Source organism: Ranitomeya variabilis, chromosome 3 (assembly GCF_051348905.1).
Source record: "Ranitomeya variabilis isolate aRanVar5 chromosome 3, aRanVar5.hap1, whole genome shotgun sequence".
NCBI classification, from domain to species: domain Eukaryota; kingdom Metazoa; phylum Chordata; class Amphibia; order Anura; family Dendrobatidae; genus Ranitomeya; species Ranitomeya variabilis.
In genome coordinates, this window is record NC_135234.1 from 785,271,662 (window position 1) to 785,288,142 (window position 16,481).

At 44.9% G+C, this 16,481-nt stretch overlaps 1 protein-coding gene across 1 annotated transcript in view; it reads left to right on the top strand.

Annotated features, from left to right (window-relative positions):
- LOC143817524 (transient receptor potential cation channel subfamily M member 2-like) overlaps positions 1–16,481 on the top strand; it is an 868,795-nt gene that overhangs the window by 302,644 nt on the left and 549,670 nt on the right. The window contains exons 25-26 of the mRNA XM_077299005.1: positions 13,790–13,877; positions 14,252–14,333. Coding sequence (XP_077155120.1) covers positions 13,790–13,877; positions 14,252–14,333 — 170 coding nt within the window. The remainder of the gene's footprint in view (positions 1–13,789; positions 13,878–14,251; positions 14,334–16,481) is intronic.

Below are 16,481 nucleotides of genomic sequence, written 5' to 3' on the forward strand. Positions count from 1 at the left end.
CCCACATGTATTCAGGCTGTCTAGCAGTTGCAAATCATGCAGCTGCGGTGACAAAACTAAATCTCTGAGCAAGCCAAAATACTCGGAGGACAGCCGAGCATGATCGGGAAAACCCGAACAACGAGTATACTCACTCATCACTAGTAAAAACCCCTGCAGCAGAAGGTTGGGTGTGTCAGTTTTGGTCTTGCAGGCAGATCAGAAGGCTCTGCAGAGCTCATCCTGTGTGACGCAACACAGGGCCAAGCGGAGCCAAAAGGTCTAGCACCCTCAGTGTACACAGCAGTGCAGTAGCCCACGGCAACTTGTCACGGACTGTCTTTGTTTTCCCAGCTGCGATCCAGAGGATCCGATTTCCTTTCTGTTTGTGAATACGCTGTTCATTAAAAGAGACTTCACTTTAAACTTTTCCTTGGTCACTGCCTCATCTCTGCACAGTGTGGACACCGCTGCACTACACATGTTCAGCAGGGAAGAACGTGGCTAAGTGCCAGATTTGGCATATCTTATGGATGCGCCATTTCACTCAGGTGCCCGCAATCTTTCTAATTTACGACACAGACTTTTCTTGGGTGTAGGGCAGGTGCGCTAAGTCCTTCTATTTTATGACACAGACTTTTCCCTGGTTTTGGGCAGGTGTGTGCAGTCTTTCTATTTTATGACACAGACTTTTCACGGGTTTTGGGCAGGTGTGTGCAGTCTTTCTATTTTATGACACAGACTTTTCCTGGGTTTTGGGCAGGTGTGTGCAGTCTTTCTATTTTATGACACAGACATTTCCCTGGTTTTGGACAGGTGTGTGCAGTCTTTCTATTTTATGACACAGACTTTTCCTGGGTTTTGGGCAGGTGTATGCAGTCTTTCTATTTTATGACACAGACTTTTCCCTGGTTTTCGGCAGGTGTGTGCAGTCTTTCTATTTTATGACACAGACTTTTCCCTGGTTTTGGGCAGGAGTGCGCAGTCTTTCTATTTTATGACACAGACTTTTCCTGGGTTTTGGACAGGTGTGTGCAGTCTTTCTATTTTATGACACAGACTTTTCTCTGGTTTTGGGCAGGTGTGTGCAGTCTTTCTATTTTATGACACAGACTTTTCCCAGGTTTTGGGCAGGTGTGTGCAGTCTTTCTATTTTATGACACAGACTTTTCCCTGGGTTTTGGGCAGGTGTGTTCAGTCTTTCTATTTTATGACACAGACTTTTCTCTGGTTTTGGGCAGGTGTGTGCAGTCTTTCTATTTTATGACACAGACTTTTCCCGGGTTTTGGGCAGGTGTGTGCAGTCTTTCTATTTTATGACACAGACTTTTCTCTGGTTTTGGGCAGGAGTGTGCAGTCTTTCTATTTTATGACACAGACTTTTCCCTGGTTTTGGACAGGTGTGTGCAGTCTTTCTATTTTATGACACAGACTTTTCCCTGGTTTTGGGCAGGTGTGTGCAGTCTTTCTATTTTATGACACAGACTTTTCTCTGGTTTTGGGCAGGAGTGTGCAGTCTTTCTATTTTATGACACAGACTTTTCCCTGGTTTTGGACAGGTGTGTGCAGTCTTTCTATTTTATGACACAGACTTTTCCTGGGTTTTGGGCAGGTGTGTGCAGTCTATTTTATGACACAGACTTTTCCTGGGTTTTGGGCAGGTGTATGCAGTCTTTCTATTTTATGACACAGACATTTCCCTGGTTTGGGGCAGGTGTGTGCAGTCTTTCTATTTTATGACACAGACTTTTCCCGGGTTTTGGGCAGGTGTGTGCAGTCTTTCTATTTTATGACACAGACTTGTCCCTGGTTTTGGGCAGGTGTGCGCAGTCTTTCTATTTTATGACACAGACTTTTCCCTGGTTTTGGGCAGGTGTGTGCAGTCTTTCTATTTTATGACACAGACTTTTCCCTGGTTTTGGGCAGGTGTGTGCAGTCTTTCTATTTTATGACACAGACTTTTCCCTGGTTTTGGGCAGGTGTGTGCAGTCTTTCTATTTTATGACACAGACTTTTCCCAGGTTTTGGGCAGGTGTGTGCAGTCTTTCTATTTTATGACACAGACTTTTCCTGGGTTTTGGGCAGGTGTGTGCAGTCTTTCTATTTTATGACACAGACTTTTCCTGAGTTTTGGGCAGGTGTGTTCAGTCTTTCTATTTTATGACACAGACTTTTCCCTAGTTTTGGACAGGTGTGTGCAGTCTTTCTATTTTATGACACAGACTTTTCCCAGGTTTTGGGCAGGTGAGTGCAGTCTTTCTATTTTATGACACAGACTTTTCCCGGGTTTTGGGCAGGTGTGTGCAGTCTTTCTATTTTATGACACAGACTTTTCCTGGGTTTTGGGCAGGTGTGTGCAGTCTTTCTATTTTATGACACAGACTTTTCCCTGGTTTTGGACAGGTGTGTTCAGTCTTTCTATTTTATGACACAGACTTTTCCCTGGTTTTGGGCAGGTGTGTGCAGTCTTTCTATTTTATGACACAGACTTTTCCCTGGTTTTGGGCAGGTGTGTGCAGTCTTTCTATTTTATGACACAGACTTTTCCCTGGTTTTGGGCAGGTGTGTGCAGTCTTTCTATTTTATGACACAGACTTTTCCCAGGTTTTGGGCAGGTGTGTGCAGTCTTTCTATTTTATGACACAGACTTTTCCTGGGTTTTGGGCAGGTGTGTGCAGTCTTTCTATTTTATGACACAGACTTTTCCTGAGTTTTGGGCAGGTGTGTTCAGTCTTTCTATTTTATGACACAGACTTTTCCCTAGTTTTGGACAGGTGTGTGCAGTCTTTCTATTTTATGACACAGACTTTTCCCAGGTTTTGGGCAGGTGAGTGCAGTCTTTCTATTTTATGACACAGACTTTTCCCGGGTTTTGGGCAGGTGTGTGCAGTCTTTCTATTTTATGACACAGACTTTTCCTGGGTTTTGGGCAGGTGTGTGCAGTCTTTCTATTTTATGACACAGACTTTTCCCTGGTTTTGGGCAGGTGTGTGCAGTCTTTCTATTTTATGACACAGACTTTTCCCTGGTTTTGGGCAGGTGTGTGCAGTATTTCTATTTTATGACACAGACTTTTCCCTGGTTTTGGGCAGGTGTGTGCAGTCTTTCTATTTCATGGCACAGACTTTTCCCAGGTTTTGGGCAGGTGTGTGCAGTCTTTCTATTTTATGACACAGACTTTTCCCTGGTTTTGGACAGGTGTGTGCAGTCTTTCTATTTTATGACACAGACTTTTCCCTGGTTTTGGGCAGGTGTGTGCAGTCTTTCTATTTTATGACACAGACTTTTCCTGGGTTTTGGGCAGGTGTGTGCAGTCTTTGTATTTTATGACAGAGACTTGTCCCTGGTTTTGGGCAGGTGTGTGCAGTCTTCCTATTTTATGACACAGACTTGTCCCTGGTTTTGGGCAGGTGTGTGCAGTCTTTCTATTTTATGACACAGACATTTCCCTGGTTTTGGGCAGGTGTGCGCAGTCTTTCTATTTTATGACACAGACTTTTCCTGGGTTTTGGGCAGGTGTGTGCAGTCTTTCTATTTTATGACACAGACTTTTCCCTGGTTTTGGGCAGGTGTGTGCAGTCTTTCTATTTTATGACACAGACTGTTCCCTGGTTTTGGGCAGGTGTGTGCAGTCTTTCTATTTTATGACACAGACTTTTCCCTGGTTTTGGGCAGGTGTGTGCAGTCTTTCTATTTTATGACACAGACTTTTCCTGGGTTTTGGGCAGGTGTGTGCAGTCTTTCTATTTTATGACACAGACTTTTCCCAGGTTTTGGGCAGGTGTGTGCAGTCTTTCTATTTTATGACACAGACTTTTCCCGGGTTTTGGGCAGGTGTGTGCAGTCTTTCTATTTTATGACACAGACTTTTCCCAGGTTTTGGGCAGGTGTGCGCAGTCTTTCTATTTTATGACACAGACTTTTCCTGGGTTTTGGGCAGGTGTATGCAGTCTTTCTATTTTATGACACAGACTTTTCCCTAGTTTTGGACAGGTGTGTGCAGTCTTTCTATTTTATGACACAGACTTTTCCTGGGTTTTGGGCAGGTGTGTGCAGTCTTTCTATTTTATGACACAGACTTTTCCCTGGTTTTGGGCAGGTGTGTGCAGTCTTTCTATTTTATGACACAGACTTTTCCCTGGTTTTGGGCAGGTGTGTGCAGTCTTTCTATTTTATGACACAGACTTTTCCTGGGTTTTGGGCAGGTGTGTTCAGTCTTTCTATTTTATGACACAGACTTTTCCCTGGTTTTGGGCAGGTGTGTGCAGTCTTTCTATTTTATGACACAGACTTTTCCCTGGTTTTGGACAGGTGTGTGCAGTCTTTCTATTTTATGACACAGACTTTTCCCGGGTTTTGGGCAGGTGTGTGCAGTCTTTCTATTTTATGACACAGACTTTTCCTGGGTTTTGGGCAGGTGTGTGCAGTCTTTCTATTTTATGACACAGACTTTTCCCTGGTTTTGGGCAGGTGTGTGCAGTCTTTCTATTTTATGACACAGACTTTTCCCTGGTTTTGGGCAGGTGTGTGCAGTCTTTCTATTTTATGACACAGACTTTTCCCTGGTCTTGGGCAGGTGTGTGCAGTCTTTCTATTTTATGACACAGACTGTTCCCTGGTTTTGGGCAGGTGTGTGCAGTCTTTCTATTTTATGACACAGACTTTTCCCTGGTTTTGGGCAGGTGTGTGCAGTCTTTCTATTTTATGACACAGACTTTTCCCTGGTTTTGGGCAGGTGTGCGCAGTCTTTCTATTTTATGACACAGACTTTTCCTGGGTTTTGGGCAGGTGTGTGCAGTCTTTCTATTTTATGACACAGACTGTTCCATGGTTTTGGGCAGGTGTGTGCAGTCTTTCTATTTTATGACACAGACTTTTCCTGAGTTTTGGGCAGGTGTGTGCAGTCTTTCTATTTTATGACACAGACTTTTCCCTGGGCTTTGGGCAGGTGTGTGCAGTCTTTCTATTTTATGACACAGACTTTTCCTGGGTTTTGGGCAGGTGTGTGCAGTCTTTCTATTTTATGACACAGACATTTCCTAGGTTTTGGGCAGGTGTGTGCAGTCTTTCTATTTTATGACACAGACTTTTCCCTGGTTTTGGACAGGTGTGTGCAGTCTTTCTATTTTATGACACAGACTTTTCCCAGGTTTTGGGCAGGTGTGTGCAGTCTTTGTATTTTATGACACAGACTTGTCCCTGGTTTTGGGCAGGTGTGTGCAGTCTTCCTATTTTATGACACAGACTTGTCCCTGGTTTTGGGCAGGTGTGTGCAGTCTTCCTATTTTATGACACAGACTTGTCCCTGGTTTTGGGCAGGTGTGTGCAGTCTTTCTATTTTATGACACAGACATTTCCCTGGTTTTGGGCAGGTGTGCGCAGTCTTTCTATTTTATGACACAGACTTTTCCTGGGTTTTGGGCAGGTGTGTGCAGTCTTTCTATTTTATGACACAGACTTTTCCCTGGTTTTGGGCAGGTGTGTGCAGTCTTTCTATTTTATGACACAGACTTTTCCCTGGTTTTGGGCAGGTGTGTGCAGTCTTTCTATTTTATGACACAGACTTTTCCCTGGTTTTGGGCAGGTGCGCTCAGTCTTTCTATTTTATGACACAGACTTTTCCCTGGTTTTGGGCAGGTGTGTGCAGTCTTTGTGTTTTATGACACAGACTTTTCCCTGGTTTTGGGCAGGTGTGCGCAGTCTTTCTATTTTATGACACAGACTTTTCCTGGGTTTTGGGCAGGTGTGTGCAGTCTTTCTATTTTATGACACAGACTTTTCCCTGGTTTTGGGCAGGTGTGCCCAGTCTTTCTATTTTATGACACAGACTTTTCCTGGGTTTTGGGCAGGTGTGTGCAGTCTTTCTATTTTATGACACAGACTTTTCCCTGGTTTTGGGCAGGTGTGTGCAGTCTTTCTATTTTATGACACAGACTTTTCCCTGGTTTTGGGCAGGTGCGCTCAGTCTTTCTATTTTATGACACAGACTTTTCCCTGGTTTTGGGCAGGTGTGCGCAGTCTTTCTATTTTATGACACAGACTTTTCCCTGGTTTTGGGCAGGTGTGTGCAGTCTTTCTATTTTATGACACAGACATTTCCCTGGTTTTGGGCAGGTGTGTGCAGTCTTTCTATTTTATGACACAGACTTTTCCTGGGTTTTGGGCAGGTGTGTGCAGTCTTTCTATTTTATGACACAGACTTTTCCCTGGTTTTGGGCAGGTGTGTGCAGTCTTTCTATTTTATGACACAGACATTTCCCTGGTTTTGGGCAGGTGTGTGCAGTCTTTCTATTTTATGACACAGACTTTTCCCGGGTTTTGGACAGGTGTGTGCAGTCTTTCTATTTTATGACACAGACATTTCCCTGGTTTTGGGCAGGTGTGTGCAGTCTTTCTATTTTATGACACAGACTTTTCCTGGGTTTTGGGCAGGTGTGTGCAGTCTTTCTATTTTATGACACAGACTTTTCCCAGGTTTTGGGCAGGTGTGTGCAGTCTTTCTATTTTATGACACAGACTTTTCCCTGGTTTTGGGCAGGTGTGTGCAGTCTTTCTATTTTATGACACAGACTTGTCCCTGGTTTTGGGCAGGTGTGTGCAGTCTTTCTATTTTATGACACAGACTTTTCCCTGGTTTTGGGCAGGTGTGTGCAGTCTTTCTATTTTATGACACAGACTTTTCCCAGGTTTTGGGCAGGTGTGTGCAGTCTTTCTATTTTATGACACAGACTTTTCCTGGGTTTTGGGCAGGTGTGTGCAGTCTTTCTATTTTATGACACAGACTTTTCCCTGGTTTTGGGCAGGTGTGTGCAGTCTTTCTATTTTATGACACAGACTTTTCCCAGGTTTTGGGCAGGTGTGTGCAGTCTTTCTATTTTATGACACAGACTTTTCCCTGGTTTTGGGCAGGTGTGTGCAGTCTTTCTATTTTATGACACAGACTTTTCCCTGGTTTTGGGCAGGTGTGTGCAGTCTTTCTATTTTATGACACAGACTTTTCCCTGGTTTTGGGCAGGTGTGTGCAGTCTTTCTATTTTATGACACAGACTTTTCCCAGGTTTTGGACAGGTGTGTGCAGTCTTTCTATTTTATGACACAGACTTTTCCCTGGTTTTGGGCAGGTGTGTGCAGTCTTTCTATTTTATGACACAGACTTTTCCCTGGTTTCGGGCAGGTGTGTGCAGTCTTTCTATTTTATGACACAGACTTTTCCCTGGTTTTGGGCAGGTGTGTGCAGTCTTTCTATTTTATGACACAGACTTTTCCTGGGTTTTGGGCAGGTGTGTTCAGTCTTTCTATTTTATGACACAGACTTTTCCCTGGTTTTGGGCAGGTGTGTGCAGTCTTTCTATTTTATGACACAGACTTTTCCCTGGTTTCGGACAGGTGTGTGCAGTCTTTCTATTTTATGACACAGACTTTTCCCGGGTTTTGGGCAGGTGTGTGCAGTCTTTCTATTTTATGACACAGACTTTTCCTGGGTTTTGGGCAGGTGTGTGCAGTCTTTCTATTTTATGACACAGACTTTTCCCTGGTTTTGGGCAGGTGTGTGCAGTCTTTCTATTTTATGACACAGACTTTTCCCTGGTTTTGGGCAGGTGTGTACAGTCTTTCTATTTTATGACACAGACTTTTCCCTGGTCTTGGGCAGGTGTGTGCAGTCTTTCTATTTTATGACACAGACTGTTCCCTGGTTTTGGGCAGGTGTGTGCAGTCTTTCTATTTTATGACACAGACTTTTCCCTGGTTTTGGGCAGGTGTGTGCAGTCTTTCTATTTTATGACACAGACTTTTCCCTTGTTTTGGGCAGGTGTGCGCAGTCTTTCTATTTTATGACACAGACTTTTCCTGGGTTTTGGGCAGGTGTGTGCAGTCTTTCTATTTTATGACACAGACTGTTCCATGGTTTTGGGCAGGTGTGTGCAGTCTTTCTATTTTATGACACAGACTTTTCCTGAGTTTTGGGCAGGTGTGTGCAGTCTTTCTATTTTATGACACAGACATTTCCCTGGTTTTGGGCAGGTGTGTGCAGTCTTTCTATTTTATGACACAGACTTTTCCTGGGTTTTGGGCAGGTGCGTGCAGTCTTTCTATTTTATGACACAGACTTTTCCCTGGGTTTTGGGCAGGTGTGTGCAGTCTTTCTATTTTATGACACAGACTTTTCCCTGGTTTTGGGCAGGTGTGTGCAGTCTTTCTATTTTATGACACAGACATTTCCCAGGTTTTGGGCAGGTGTGTGCAGTCTTTCTATTTTATGACACAGACTTTTCCCTGGTTTTGGACAGGTGTGTGCAGTCTTTCTATTTTATGACACAGACTTTTCCCAGGTTTTGGGCAGGTGTGTGCAGTCTTTGTATTTTATGACACAGACTTGTCCCTGGTTTTGGGCAGGTGTGTGCAGTCTTTCTATTTTATGACACAGACATTTCCCTGGTTTTGGGCAGGTGTGCGCAGTCTTTCTATTTTATGACACAGACTTTTCCTGGGTTTTGGGCAGGTGTGCGCAGTCTTTCTATTTTATGACACAGACTTTTCCCTGGTTTTGGGCAGGTGTGCGCAGTCTTTCTATTTTATGACACAGACTTTTCCCTGGTTTTGGGCAGGTGTGTGCAGTCTTTCTATTTTATGACACAGACTTTTCCCGGGTTTTGGGCAGGTGTGTGCAGTCTTTCTATTTTATGACACTGACTTTTCCTGGGTTTTGGGCAGGTGTGTGCAGTCTTTCTATTTTATGACACAGACTTTTCCCTGGTTTTGGGCAGGTGTGTGCAGTCTTTCTATTTTATGACACAGACTTTTCCCTGGTTTTGGGCAGGTGTGTGCAGTCTTTCTATTTTATGACACAGACTTTTCCCTGGTTTTGGGCAGGTGTGCGCAGTCTTTCTATTTTATGACACAGACTTTTCCCTGGTTTTGGGCAGGTGCGAGCAGTCTTTCTATTTTATGACACAGACTTTTCCCTGGTTTTGGGCAGGTGTGCGCAGTCTTTCTATTTTATGACACAGACTTTTCCTTGTTTTTGGGCAGGTGTGTGCAGTCTTTCTATTTTATGACACAGACTGTTCCCTGGTTTTGGGCAGGTGTGTGCAGTCTTTCTATTTTATGACACAGACTTTTCCCTGGTTTTGGGCAGGTGTGTGCAGTCTTTCTATTTTATGACACAGACTTTTCCCGGGTTTTGGGCAGGTGTGTGCAGTCTTTTTTTTTATTTTATGACACAGACTTGTCCCTGGTTTTGGGCAGGTGTGCGCAGTCTTTCTATTTTATGACACAGACTTTTCCTGGGTTTTGGGCAGGTGTGTGCAGTCTTTCTATTTTATGACACAGACTTTTCCCTGGTTTTGGACAGGTGTGTGCAGTCTTTCTATTTTATGACACAGACTTTTCCCTGGTTTTGGGCAGGTGTGTGCAGTCTTTCTATTTTATGACACAGACTTTTCCTGGGTTTTGGGCAGGTGTGTGCAGTCTTTCTATTTTATGACACAGACTTTTCCCTGGTTTTGGACAGGTGTGTGCAGTCTTTCTATTTTATGACACAGACTTTTCCCTGGTTTTGGGCAGGTGTGTGCAGTCTTTCTATTTTATGACACAGACTTCTCCCTGGTTTTGGGCAGGTGTGTGCAGTCTTTCTATTTTATGACACAGACTTCCCAGGTTTTGGGCAGGTGTGTGCAGTCTTTGTATTTTATGACACAGACTTGTCCCTGGTTTTGGGCAGGTGTGTGCAGTCTTCCTATTTTATGACACAGACTTGTCCCTGGTTTTGGGCAGGTGTGTGCAGTCTTTCTATTTTATGACACAGACTTTTCCCTGGTTTTGGGCAGGTGTGTTCAGTCTTTCTATTTTATGACACAGACTTTTCCTGGGTTTTGGGCAGGTGTGTGCAGTCTTTCTATTTTATGACACAGACTTTTCCCTGGTTTTGGACAGGTGTGTGCAGTCTTTCTATTTTATGGCACAGACTTTTCCTGGGTTTTGGGCAGGTGTATGCAGTCTTTCTATTTTATGACACAGACTTTTCCCTGGTTTTGGACAGGTGTGTGCAGTCTTTCTATTTTATGACACAGACTTTTCCCTGGTTTTGGGCAGGTGTGTGCAGTCTTTGTATTTTATGACACAGACTTGTCCCTGGTTTTGGGCAGGTGTGTGCAGTCTTCCTATTTTATGACACAGACTTGTCCCTGGTTTTGGGCAGGTGTGTGCAGTCTTTCTATTTTATGACACAGACATTTCCCTGGTTTTGGGCAGGTGTGCGCAGTCTTTCTATTTTATGACACAGACTTTTCCTGGGTTTTGGGCAGGTGTGTGCAGTCTTTCTATTTTATGACACAGACTTTTCCTGGGTTTTGGTCAGGTGTGTGCAGTCTTTCTATTTTATGACACAGACTTTTCCTGGGTTTTGGGCAGGTGTGTGCAGTCTTTGTATTTTATGACAGAGACTTGTCCCTGGTTTTGGGCAGGTGTGTGCAGTCTTCCTATTTTATGACACAGACTTTTCCATGGTTTTGGGCAGGTGTGTTCAGTCTTTCTATTTTATGACACAGACTTTTCCCTAGTTTTGGACAGGTGTGTGCAGTCTTTCTATTTTATGACAGACTTTTCCCAGGTTTTGGGCAGGTGTGTGCAGTCTTTCTATTTTATGACACAGACTTTTCCCAGGTTTTGGGCAGGTGTGTGCAGTCTTTCTATTTTATGACACAGACTTTTCCTGGGTTTTGGGCAGGTGTGTTCAGTCTTTCTATTTTATGACACAGACTTTTCCCTGGTTTTGGGCAGGTGTGTGCAGTCTTTCTATTTTATGACACAGACTTTTCCCTGGTTTTGGGCAGGTGTGTGCAGTCTTTCTATTTTATGACACAGACTTGTCCCTGGTTTTGGACAGGTGTGTGCAGTCTTTCTATTTTATGACACAGACTTTTCCCGGGTTTTGGGCAGGTGTGCGCAGTCTTTCTATTTTATGACACAGACTTTTCCCTGATTTTGGACAGGTGTGCGCAGTCTTTCTATTTTATGACACAGACTTTTCCCTGGTTTTGGGCAGGTGTGTGCAGTCTTTCTATTTTATGACACAGACTTTTCCCTGGTTTTGGGCAGGTCTGTGCAGTCTTTCTGTTTTATGACACAGACTTGTCCCTGGTTTTGGACAGGTGTGCGCAGTCTTTCTATTTTATGACACAGACTTTTCCCGGGTTTTGGGCAGGTGTGTGCAGTCTTTCTATTTTATGACACAGACTTGTCCCTGGTTTTGGACAGGTGTGTGCAGTCTTTCTATTTTATGACACAGACTTTTCCCGGGTTTTGGGCAGGTGTGCGCAGTCTTTCTATTTTATGACACAGACTTTTCCCTGATTTTGGACAGGTGTGCGCAGTCTTTCTATTTTATGACACAGACTTTTCCCTGGTTTTGGGCAGGTGTGTGCAGTCTTTCTATTTTATGACACAGACTTTTCCCTGGTTTTGGGCAGGTCTGTGCAGTCTTTCTGTTTTATGACACAGACTTGTCCCTGGTTTTGGACAGGTGTGCGCAGTCTTTCTATTTTATGACACAGACTTTTCCCGGGTTTTGGGCAGGTGTGCGCAGTCTTTCTATTTTATGACACAGACTTTTCCCTGGTTTTGGGCAGGTGTGTGCAGTCTTTCTATTTTATGACACAGACTTTTCCTGGGTTTTGGGCAGGTGTGTGCAGTCTTTCTATTTTATGACACAGACTTCTCCCTGGTTTTGGGCAGGTGTGTGCAGTCTTTCTATTTTATGACACAGACTTTTCCCTGGTTTTGGGCAGGTGTGTGCAGTCTTCCTATTTTATGACACAGACTTTTCCCTGGTTTTGGGCAGGTGTGTGCAGTCTATCTATTTTATGACACAGACTTTTCCCTGGTTTTGGACAGGTGTGTGCAGTCTTTCTATTTTATGACACAGACTTTTCCCGGGTTTTGGACAGGTGTGCGCAGTCTTTCTATTTTATGACACAGACTTTTCCCTGGTTTTGGGCAGGTGTGTGCAGTCTTTCTATTTTATGACACAGACTTTTCCTGGGTTTTGGGCAGGTGTGTGCAGTCTTTCTATTTTATGGCACAGACTTTTCCCTGGTTTTGGGCAGGTGTGTGCAGTCTTTCTATTTTATGACACAGACTTTTCCATGGTTTTGGGCAGGAGTGTGCAGTCTTTCTATTTTATGACACAGACTTTTCCCTGGTTTTGGGCAGGTGTGTGCAGTCTTTCTATTTTATGACACAGACTTTTCCCGGGTTTTGGACAGGTGTGTGCAGTCTTTCTATTTTATGACACAGACTTTTCCCGGGTTTTGGACAGGTGTGTGCAGTCTTTCTATTTTATGACACAGACTTTTCCTGGGTTTTGGGCAGGTGTGTGCAGTCTTTCTATTTTATGACACAGACTTTTCCTGGGTTTTGGGCAGGTGTGTGCAGTCTTCCCATTTTATGACACAGACTTTTCCCTTGTTTTGGACAGGTGTGTGCAGTCTTTCTATTTTATGACACGGACTTTTCCCGGGTTTTGGACAGGTGTGCGCAGTCTTTCTATTTTATGACACAGACTTTTCCCTGATTTTGGACAGGTGTGTGCAGTCTTTCTATTTTATGACACAGACGTTTCCCTGGTTTTGGACAGGTGCGCCCAGTCTTTCTATTTTATGACACAGACTTTTCCCTGGTTTTGGGCAGGTGTGTGCAGTCTTTCTATTTTATGGCACAGACTTGTCCCTGGTTTTGGGCAGGTGTGTGCAGTCTTTCTATTTTATGACACAGACTTGTCCCGGGTTTTGGGCAGGTGTGTGCAGTCTTTCTATTTTATGACACAGACTTTTCCCTGGTTTTGGGCAGGTGTGTGCAGTATTTCTATTTTATGACACAGACTTTTCCTGGGTTTTGGGCAGGTGTGTGCAGTCTTCCTATTTTATGACACAGACTTTTCCCTTGTTTTGGACAGGTGTGTGCAGTCTTTCTATTTTATGACACAGACTTTTCCCTGGTTTTGGGCAGGTGTGTGCAGTCTTTCTATTTTATGACACAGACTTTTCCCTGGTTTTGGGCAGGTGTGTGCAGTCTTTCTATTTTATGACACAGACTTTTCCCGGGTTTTGGACAGGTGTGCGCAGTCTTTCTATTTTATGACACAGACTTTTCCCTGATTTTGGACAGGTGTGTGCAGTCTTTCTATTTTATGACACAGACTTTTCCCTGGTTTTGGGCAGGTGTGTACAGTCTTTCTATTTTATGACACAGACTTTTTCCAGGTTTTGGGCAGGTGTGTGCAGTCTTTCTATTTTATGGCACAGACTTGTCCCTGGTTTTGGGCAGGTGTGTGCAGTCTTTCTATTTTATGGCACAGACTTGTCCCTGGTTTTGGGCAGGTGTGTGCAGTCTTTCTATTTTATGACACAGACTTGTCCCGGGTTTTGGGCAGGTGTGTGCAGTCTTTCTATTTTATGACACAGACTTTTCCTGGGTTTTGGGCAGGTGTGTGCTGTCTTTCTATTTTATGAGACAGACTTTTCCCAGGTTTTGGGCAGGTGTATGCAGTCTTTCTATTTTATGACACAGACGTTTCCCTGGTTTTGGGCAGGTGCGCACTGTCTTTCTATTTTATGACACAGACGTTTCCCTGGTTTTGGGCAGGTGCGTTCAGTTTTTTTTTTTATTACATTTTTTCTGCTGCTTTATGCACATTGTATACAGTTGGTGAAGACTATCCAGTGTCCGGTTTGGTCAGGTATCCGGTGTAGCTTGCATCGGTTTAGTACTTTCCTGTCTCATATAATGTCTTCATCTTGTGTCCACTGTGCAGCGTCTCCGCCATGATGCAGCTATTTAAAGTGGAGAAGGGCAGTGTCGGCCATCAGCTGGAGTCCAGGCTGTCCGCGCTGGAGGAGCAGGTGAATTCACCACATTAGTTAATTTCTTCTAGAATTCATCCCAGTGGGCCTCCGAAAATGAAGAAAGTAAGATCTGCATCTGGCGGTAGAGGAAGCAGATTCACCCCATTACTTTTGCCATTTTCTGTCTTTTACCCATTTCACCATATCATGAAGACCACGACCCTCTGAAATAACCCTGCACCTGCTGGGCACAGGTTTTATTTCAGTTTTAGCGTTTTAGTGTACACAATAATTTGTGCAATAAATTATTAAATGCACAAAATTATTACTAAATTCCTCCTTTGTTTCCAATGCATCAGGCGGCCTCGAAGATGGGGTATGCCCACAGTGTGTCTGATGTACAGCTAATGCCCACTATTCTCTCCTGACAGATGGTGCAGTCCTCACGATACATGAAGTGGATCATCTCTGCCATGACAGAGAAAGGATTCAGCAGCAAAACTCAAATATTAGGTAAATGATCATGTACTGTGGGGTCTCCTGACACCTCCCACTGTGGGCCACATGACACCTCCCACTGTCGCCACCTGACACCTCAGACTGCCAGCCACCTAACATCTGACTGCCAGCCACCTAACATCTGACTGCCAGCCACTTGACACCTCAGACTGCCAGCCACCTGACCCATCAGACTGCCAGCCACCTAACATCTGACTGCCAGCCACTTGACATCTCAGACTGCCAGCCACCTGACCCGTCAGACTGCCAGCCACCTAACATCTGACTGCCAGCCACTTGACACCTCAGACTGCCAGCCACTTGACATCTCAGACTGCCAGCCACCTAACATCTGACTGCCAGCCACTTGACATCTCAGACTGCCAGCCACCTAACATCTGACTGCCAGCCACTTGACACCTCAGACTGCCAGCCACCTGACCCGTCAGACTGCCAGCCACTTGACACATCAGACTGCCAGCCACCTGACCCGTCAGACTGCCAGCCACCTGATACCTCAGACTGCCAGCCACCTGACACCTCAGACTGCCAGCCACCTGACACCTCAGACTGCCAGCCACTTGACCCGTCAGACTGCCAGCCACCTGACACCTCAGACTGCCAGCCACCTGACCCGTCAGACTGCCAGCCACCTGACCCGTCAGACTGCCAGCCACCTGACCCGTCAGACTGCCAGCCACCTGACACCTCACTGTTCGCTTAACACCTTACTTCTGTCCATCTAATATCTCACTGCTGTCCACCTGAGAGTGTTTCAACACAAAAAATACTGACTACTCATAATTTTGTAATCATTCATGTGCATCAACTTATTTTTATTTTAATTACATTTCAACAAAATGCATGAAGTTTATCAAAACTTCCCATTATCGACATTCTGATTCACAGCAATAACTCTTCAGCGCCCCTCTATTCACTCTGCGGTTTCTCCTTGCATCAGGCCATTGCGTTAGTCTACCCTGCGTGTGGGCATAGCCAAAACCGGTCTCTGCAGGAGTTAACCCTGCCAGATCCTGCAGAGATTAAGTTCCCTGTCCTATCCTGTCCTAGAAGGGCCTTTATTAGGCAGCTCTGTCTACCCCTCCCTGCCCGAACATTGGTTCCTATACTTTTAGCACCCATTCATGCGTTCCTTGTTATTCCACTTACCGTCACTGACCCGGCTTGTTTATCCGTCCTGTCTGACATCTCCACTCCTGACCTCAGCTATGTTTACTGATCCTGTGCTGCCTGCCCCAACTTCGGTCTGTTTGACTGCGTCTCTGCCTTACCCCCTCTGAATCTTGAAACCGTGCCTCTTACCTTCCAGTCAGCTGCTGAACGTCTGGGGACTGCCCAAGAGAGGTGGCTACTGATGGCAAATCCTATCCTCACCATCAGAGGCTCTAGCGAATACCTAGTAGTCACTTACTTAAGGACCTCCTAGATAAGCCCGCCCCATGGCGCAGTGTGTCCATACCAACCAGGGTTACATTACATTTGTGCCATGGACTAAGAGATCTCCAGATGACTGTACAAGTGTTGCAAAAGGAGGTCTGCTCTCACTGTGAATGTCAGGACCAGTTGATGCAGGCCATCAATATGGTGGCAACCCAGCTGCAGGGCCTGTTCACCGCTAAGTCCACATGTACCATGTTCAGCCAGCCCCCTTCTGGACAGTCAAGCACTACGAGGGTTCCGCCCTATGGTCAAGTTTCTAGTGGAATTGCTAAGCTCCAGCTTCCACTTGCATCCTGCTTTGATGGAGACCCTAATGAAATCCGTCGTTTGATTAACCAGTGTAAGATCCACACTCCCCCCTTTTCTTTAGATAAGACTAAGATAGCATTTGTGGTCTCTTTGCTGTCTGGACAAGCCCTGGCCTAAGCAAACACTATTTGGGAGCATGGTAGTCTTGAGACCCGCGATGTTCAGAGGATCCCAGAGATGTTCCATGCATTCTTTGAGGTTCCAGGTCATACCTCTATACCTCTTCTGATGCCTCATCTTTGTTGAACCTAAGTCAGAGCACAGATTCCATCGCCTAGTATGCCTTGCGCTTCCGTACCTTGTGGCTCAGTTGGCATGGAATGAAGAAGCTCTGGTGGCTACCTGGTTGAATTAAGGGTGATCTTTATGCCAGAGACTTAACCTCTTTGCTAG